At 53.0% G+C, this 7,436-nt stretch overlaps 1 protein-coding gene across 1 annotated transcript; it reads right to left on the bottom strand.

Moving 5' to 3' along the window:
- Positions 1-1,140: 1,140 nt before the first annotated feature.
- Positions 1,141-6,564, bottom strand: TNFSF14 (TNF superfamily member 14). Its single transcript, XM_045548619.1, has 4 exons — positions 6,222-6,564; positions 4,420-4,456; positions 4,123-4,164; positions 1,141-3,206 (listed from the first exon to the last, which is right to left on the bottom strand). Exons 1-4 carry the CDS (start codon positions 6,438-6,440, stop codon positions 2,779-2,781), a joined length of 726 nt encoding a protein of 241 aa, XP_045404575.1. The 5' UTR covers positions 6,441-6,564; the 3' UTR covers positions 1,141-2,778.
- Positions 6,565-7,436: the final 872 nt, after the last annotated feature.

Raw genomic sequence — 7,436 nt, 5'->3', positions numbered from 1 at the left:
ACAAGATGCCGGGCCTAGGAATGTGCCCAATGAATGCCATTCTTACTTAATATTTCTCAATGCCTCATGGCACATGCACACTCATTGAGCTCCTACTGTGTACTGGGCACCATAGCAAACAATTTTTCACATACCTGAACTGATTTAATTTTTACAGTGAACCTAGGAGGCCAATACAGGTTGAGCATCCCTTACCCAGAATTGCTTGGGACCAGGAGTGTTTCAGATTTCATAGCTTTTCAGATTTTGAAATATTTGCATACATATATATATATATATAAAATGAGATATCTTGGAGATGGGACCCAAATCTAAACATAAAACATATTTATGCTTCCTACACACTTTATTTCATATGGCCTGAAGGTAATCAATCTCATACCATGTTTGTAACAATTTTGTACTCGAAGCAAAGTTTGTGTCCATGGAAAGCAAAGGTGTCACTCTCTCAGCCACCCACGTGAATAATCTGTGGTTGTGTGGCATAACCATCATTCCTGACTCTGAATTTATTGGCTATTGATAACCATTTTCTTAAACTTATTCACACATACGTACTTAACAGTAAAAAACATGACCTATATATCTGGCATGTGAGGAAAGATATATCTCAGGCAGACAGGGCTCTCCCTTGGGCACACTGAGTAAACTATGTGTTGCGAGCCCTGCAACCTGTCCCCGCAGGTCAGGTGTGGAATTTTCCACTTGTGGCATCATGTCAGCGCTCAAAAAAGTTTCAGATTTTGGAGCATTTTGGATTTTTGGATTAGGGATGCTCAACCTATACTCTTGTTACACTCCTCCCCCTGCCCCCATTTTACAGATGAGGAAACTGAGGCACTGAGAGGTAATGGGACTTGCTCCAGGTCAGACAGCTAGTAAGTGGCAGAGAGGACTTGGGACCCAGGACCATCTGATTGCAAAGCCTGTTTACTTCACCCTCGTGCAAATATGCAACGATGACAAGAACAATATCAACAATAACAATAATAATAATTCACTCACCTCTGGGATCTAAGCCCTCATCCTAGAGTCCCAGGAATTAAGACCTCCCTTTAGCCACATTGTGATACTTCTCATTTGCATAGATCATCTGATTTGCATGCATATCATTATGTGCCCCTCCCCCCCCACCCCAACTTGCCATGTTCTCACTTAACTCTCAGGCTTGCAGCTGGCTTGGTGGTCTGCCACTCCTTCCTGCATGCATCCAATAACGGTGCCTTGCAGGGGGTAGCCTCCCCTTCCTCAGGAATTGTGGATTTGAGGGGTCTTTGGTTTCCCCGACATTTCCTGCAGGGAGCTGGGCTAACTGGGTTCAGGTTACTCTCCTGCTAAAATGACCTCTGTGGGTCATAACATCCATCGCTCTGCCTCTATGAGCCAACACCTGTTGCTAACTGTTGCCCCCCTCTCCCCGACTCTTCCTTTTGCCATGGGGCTCTTTGGGCCTGGCATCCCACGCCAAATTGCTTCCCCTAAGAACTAGATGGATCCAGGAGCCACCGTTTCCCATTTATTTCATGCACCAGTAGTCAAAGGCCCAGGGCTGTGAACAAAGTCTGGTCCTAACCCTAGGATGTGTCAGTCTTGGCCAGGGAGGAACCCTGAGGCTGTGTGTGTGTGGGGGGGGATATGGTTGTGTGTTTATCATTGTGATGTTGTGTGTGTGTCACCAGGTCTGGCCGTGATGGGTGTGTCTGTATCTGATGGGATGAGCATTGCCACATGTGACGGTGACACCCCTGTGGGTGACCCTGTGGTTGTGAGTTGTGTGTGGCTCTGTTGTAGACGGTTGCCGTGCAGTGCCATGACTGTTTGCAATGCTATGACTTCCATGTGATTATGTCGGGATCCGAGGCCCCGTCTGTGTGAGTCTGTCATTGTGAAATGGAAGGGACGTTACGCAGCCATGTGATAGATTCTGTGTGATGCCATAGGTTTGACTGTGTGGTCATTCTTTCTTCCTTTCTTTCAATCTGCAAGCACTGGGCTGGCTGCTGAGAGCACAGCAGTGGTGTCCTTGTGTCATGTTTGCTTAGCAATGACGGGACACAGCCAGCCGGTTGGTGACATACGGGTAGCCAGAAACCAGCCACAGTGGCAGCATTTACACCACGGAAATGGGCAAACAAACACCACAAAGCCTCTCCTTGCACCCAGGAAAGCTGGTTGCTAAACAGTTATAAGCACATTGCTGTGCCCTGTCTCTGAGCATAACGTTTTGTGACCAGGCTGAGGTGTGGCCACCAGTCCGTGGGTGGGACTTGAGTATATGACCATGACTGTAGGTGGGGTGGGCCCGGGCTCTCTGCCCGGATCAGTCTCGATGATAAATCTCCCGCCCCGCTGCTCCTACTCGTGAGAGTGGGGAAGCTGATGAAGTTCCCTGTCCCCAGGCAATTCCCTGGAATCCCAAGTCCCACTTTCTTTGAATCAAAAGCATAAATACCCACCCCTCACCCGTTCTTCCTGAATATCAGGCAAATCCGCTTTACCCCACACCGGGGGCCTGCAGACTCCAAGTCCCTGAGTCTCTGTCTTTAGTATTGTCTGTGGCAGGGTCTGCAGTCTAGTGGGTCTTCCAGAGGTGCCTACGGGGTCTTCGGCCTCTCGGGATGACGAGTTCTTGGTCTCTGGAGGCGTCCATTGAGCTCTCCGTCTTCTGAGTTTTGGATTCCCTGGGGCCCTCCAAGACCTCTGCTTTTCTGTCTCCCCGAGACACGCTCTGAGGTCTCCGCCCGTCAGACCCACGTTCCGTCCCCCGCGCTCCCGCCTTCACACCATGAAAGCCCCGAAGTAGGACCGGGTGCCGTCGCGCAGCCGGACCAGGCGCTCCTCTGGCACACGGACGACCACCTCCTCCCCGGCTTCCAGGTGCACCACACCACCCAGGAAGCTGCTGTCCCACCAGACGCGGGCGCTGGCTGCCCGTCCACAGGGGGACCGCCGGCTGACCAGCAGCTCCAGCTCCTCGGGGTAGCGGGGCGTGCGCTTGTAGAGGCCGTGGGTGACGGGCCAGTCGCCGGCCAGTCCCTGGGCGCAGCCCACACCGCCCAGCTGCACCTTGGAGTAGATGTAGTAGTAGCCAGCCTCCGTGGTCACCAAGGCCCCGTCGCGGTAGCTGAGGCCCCTCAGGAAGGCCAGGCCCAGCTGCGTCTCCCACAGCAGCGGACCCCCGCTGCCTGTCAAGCTGGAGTTGGCCCCTGGGGGAGAGAGACAAAGGGGGCTGCCGGTCAGCACATGTCCTACTCCTGCTGTGTGACGCTAGGCCAGTCTGCATCCTCTCTGAGCCTCCATCTCTCTGCTAGCCTGCTTGTATGTCTTAATTCACTTTATCCCCGCTTTGCAGATTGGGGAAACCGAGGCACAGAGAAGCAAAGCAACTGGATTAGTATATATGCCTTAAATCATTGCATCCCCTTTTGCGGGTGGGGAAACTGAGGCACAGAGCCATGAAGTGACTTGCCAGAAAGCATCAAAACTTGCAAGTTGGCAGAACCAAGGAACCAGAGTGAAACACACCTTGGTTCCAGGAGCCTCGTAACCTCTGTGTGCCTCAGTTTCTGTCTCTGTAGAATGGAGATATGAATAGTACCTGCTTAGGATTTAATGAATTATTTTTAAATATTTTAATTTTAATTTTTTTGTAGAGACGGGGTTTTGCTAATGTTGCCCCGGCTGGTCTCGAACTCCTGGTCACATGTAGTAATAGCCAGCCTGCGTGGGACCTTCTGAGGTCTCAGCCCGTCTGACCCACATTCGATCCGCCACACTCCTTCCTTTGCCCCATGAAAACTCCGAGGTGGGACCGGAGCTTTGCCTCGGCCTCCCAGAGGGCTGGGATTACAGGCGTGTGCCACCATGCCTCAAAGGATTTAATGAATTAATATATATAAAGTGTGTGACAGTGTATGACACCTCATGAGCACTATATAAGGGTTAAATAGATAAAATTAGAAAGACCTATCCTCCCCTTGCCCAGAGCCTGTGCTCTGGGCAACTCTGTGAATAAATATTTAACGAGTGGATGAATGACTATGCTGACATGCTGAGGCATTTGTCCCATCTTCCCAGGACACCCTGCCCCTGCCCCATACCAGGACCCAGGGTCCCCCTCACCTGTGAGGTGTGCTGCCGGGTTGACATGGTGGGACCTCCGCTCTGGGGAAAGAGGGTCAGAAGTTAGAAGCAAAGATCGTGGGGCTAAGGGCCGGCCTCCCGAGGGGTCATCACGTCCACCTCTTGGAGTGAACCCCACCCCTTCCGGAGTGACCCACACTTCTGCTTCTCAGGCCTGGGGGAGGGGCACCTGTGGGGTTTGGGCCAGTTGTGCAAATCACGTTGGGCAATGCTGAGGGGTGGGGGCAGCGTGGGAACCATCCCATCTCCCTCCCGGGGACCGGGACCCCGACTCACCTTGCATCAGCTGCTCCCAGGAGCCTGTGTCTCTGTCCTGAAAATGCACAAAGAGCCCATGGTGAGAACCTGTGGCAGGGGCCACACCCTGGCATTACTCACACACATGGCCAGTGGCCATAGACATCACCATCAGACACGCACACAGGGCCACGTGCATGCACATACGCATCCTGCCAGCAGCCTCATAACCACCCAATGCTTCAGTGTCCTTTTCTGTAAGTGCAGGTGTGAATACTGCCTGCATAGGATTTCATGAATTAATATGTGTAGAGCGTATTAGGGTCCCTGGCACATAGTATGCACTATAGAAGGGTTTAGTAAATAAGGAATATTAAAAAAATAGGGTCAGGTGTGGCGGCTCATGCCCATAGTGCCAGCACTTTGGGAAGCCAAGGGAGGAGGCTCACTTGAGGCCAGGAGTTTGACACCAGCCTGGGAAGCATAGCAAGACCCCACCTCTACAAAAAAATTAGAAAATTAGCCAGGTGTGGTGGCACATGCCTGTAGTCCCAGCTGCTGGAAAGGCTGAGGTGGGAGGATCGCTTGAGGCCAGGAGTTTGAGGCTGCAGTGAGCTGTGATCATGCCACTGCCCTCCAGCCTGGACAACACAGTGAGACTCTGTCTCTAAAAAAAAAAAAAATACGTGGACATCCAGATGGCTGGACATACGAACACCAGCCCGAGAATACGGACACTGGACACAGGGCACAGACCGCAACACATACATGGTACGCTGAAAGACACACATAGACTGAAACACGTGGACATGTGGCTTATGGATCCATGTGTATCTGCAGACACAGAGACCAGAGACAAGACACACAGCACCAGGCTGTAGACAGGTGGCCTCAGGGACACGTGGGCACATGTACCCAGGATGGCAGCACATGACCACATGGGTACATGCAGCCACCAGACGCAGACACAAGGAGAACTGACATGAAGATCCAAGACCCGAAGGGGCCAGTGCACATGGGCACGGTGTGAAGCACACACAGACCCACAGGGGCGGCACACAGACAGACAGACAGACACCTCCACGGTCAGCCGGAAACAGCCGGACAGAGAGATTCCCACAGGCTGAGACGGTCAAAGAGGATTAGCGACAATCCCGATAACACTGATGAGGGTATAGCTAATAATCCTGGGAACACCGGAGTGTCGGTTCTGCCGGGTTCAGCACGTGCCGTGGGCCAGCCACTGCCAGTCCCCACGTTTGCCATATGGTACTTTTTTTTTTTTTTTTTTTTGAGACAGAGTGTCACTTTGTTGCCCGGGCTAGAGTGAGTGCCGTGGCATCAGCCTAGCTCACAGCAACCTCAAACTCCTGGGCTTAAGCAATCCTACTGCCTCAGCCTCCCTAGTAGCTGGGACTACAGGCATGAGCCACCATGCCCGGCTAATTTTTTTGTATATATATTTTTTAGTTGGCCAGATAATTTCTTTCTATTTTTAGTAGAGACGGGGTCTCACTCTTGCTCAGGCTGGTCTCGAACTCCTGACCTCGAGCGATCCACCCGCCTCGGCCTCCCAGAGCTAGGATTACAGGCGTGAGCCACCGCGCCCGGCCATGCCATATGGTACTTCATTCCCTAGGAAGTAGGTGCTTCTGTTTTGTAGATGAGGAGACCGAGGTTCAGAGAGGTGAATTAACTTGTCCTGGGCTGGCGGCAGCCACTCAGGGTCAAGGTGGATGCTCCTAGTCTGTGCCCCGTCCTACACACACACACATACACACAGGGACACAAATGACACAGGAGACCTGTCCCCCACACTGCCAGCCCCCAGGCCCACTCACCGGCAGGCGGGCGACAGTCTCCCCCAGGCGCCAGTGCAGCTGCAGCAGGAACCAGCCCTGGACCGCCAGCCCGGCCCCCATCACAAAAAGCAGGAGACCCAGACCCACGCGCGCTGCGCTGCAGGGCTGTCTCCGGCGGCTTCGTTCCAGCCTCCTGAACGGGATGTCCGTCTGTCCTTCCACCGAGAACACCGAGGGCCGCACTACTCTCTCCTCCATGCCCGAACAGACGCGGCCCCAAGACGCCCCGGGGGGCAGGGCTGGCACGCCCGGGTCCCTTCAGCCTCAGAGGAAACCGAAATTGCCCAACACTCCTGGGCTGCGCAGGCTGCAGACAGGCGCCCCTGGGCCCCGGGGCCGCCTTTAGAGCCCGGGCTCAGCCCCACCCCCTTTCCCACTCACCCTCCTCTTCTTCCTGTCCCCCGCCACCCCTGGCCCCGGCCATCTCACTCTCACTCACGCAGTGTCTCTCACGCTTTCCAGAGGCTTCTGAAAATGTGACTCAGGTGTGGATTGCAGAGGGGAGGCCCCAGCTTTCCCTTCTTGGCTGCTGCGTTCACTCGGTCACCAGATACTGACTGAGGACTTCCTGTGTGTGCGACGCACCGCTTAAGGTTTGAAGGACGCAGCAGTGAACAAGGGAGACCAAGGCCCCTGCTTGTACGGAGCGAGCGCCTATTCAGATGCGTTGAGAGAGACAAGAAACAGAATAAATAAGAAAATAATATGTAGTGTTTAGATGGTGACAAGTGCACTGAAAAATACAAGAGTGGAGTGAGGGGTGTGTGTGTGCACACATGTGTGCACATGTGTGTGCACCAGTCTGTAGGCATGTGTGTGCTGTCTGCACGTGGGCGTGTGTATTCAGGTGTGTGCAGGCATGTGTACATGTGCATACATGTGTGTATATGTGTATACATGTGTGCGGGTACCTGTCTCTGTGTGCGTGTGTTCAGGTATGTACATGTACATGCATATGTGAGCAGGTGTCATGTGTGGGTGCATCTCTGTGTGTGGTCTGTGTACATGTGCACATGTGCATGTGTGCATGTGTGTGCCTGTGTGTGCATGTACCTGTGTGCACATGGGTGTGCATTTATCTGTCGTGTGCAGGTGTGTGTACATGTGCATGCATTTGTGTGCATTGTGCGAATGTATGTGGGTGCATACATGTGGAGGGTAGCTTCATGTTTGTGTGTGTGTACACATATGTGT

The sequence above is a fragment of the Lemur catta genome, chromosome 1 (assembly GCF_020740605.2).
Source record: "Lemur catta isolate mLemCat1 chromosome 1, mLemCat1.pri, whole genome shotgun sequence".
Classification (NCBI taxonomy): domain Eukaryota; kingdom Metazoa; phylum Chordata; class Mammalia; order Primates; family Lemuridae; genus Lemur; species Lemur catta.
This window is presented reverse-complemented; position numbering and strand designations above follow the sequence as displayed.

What these genes read in the sequence shown, in the direction of transcription:
- TNFSF14 (XM_045548619.1), bottom strand. Translation starts at nt 6,440, where the DNA reads ATGGAGGAGAGAGTAGTGCGGCCCTCGGTGTTCTCGGTGGAAGGACAG. An exon ending in CTGGGAGCAGCTGATGCAAG is followed by an intron (nt 4,165 to 4,419) that starts GTGAGTCGGGGT and finishes CTCTTTCCCCAG; the next exon opens with AGCGGAGGTCCCACCATGTC. An exon ending in CCCGGCAGCACACCTCACAG is followed by an intron (nt 3,207 to 4,122) that starts GTGAGGGGGACC and finishes TCTCTCCCCCAG; the next exon opens with GGGCCAACTCCAGCTTGACA.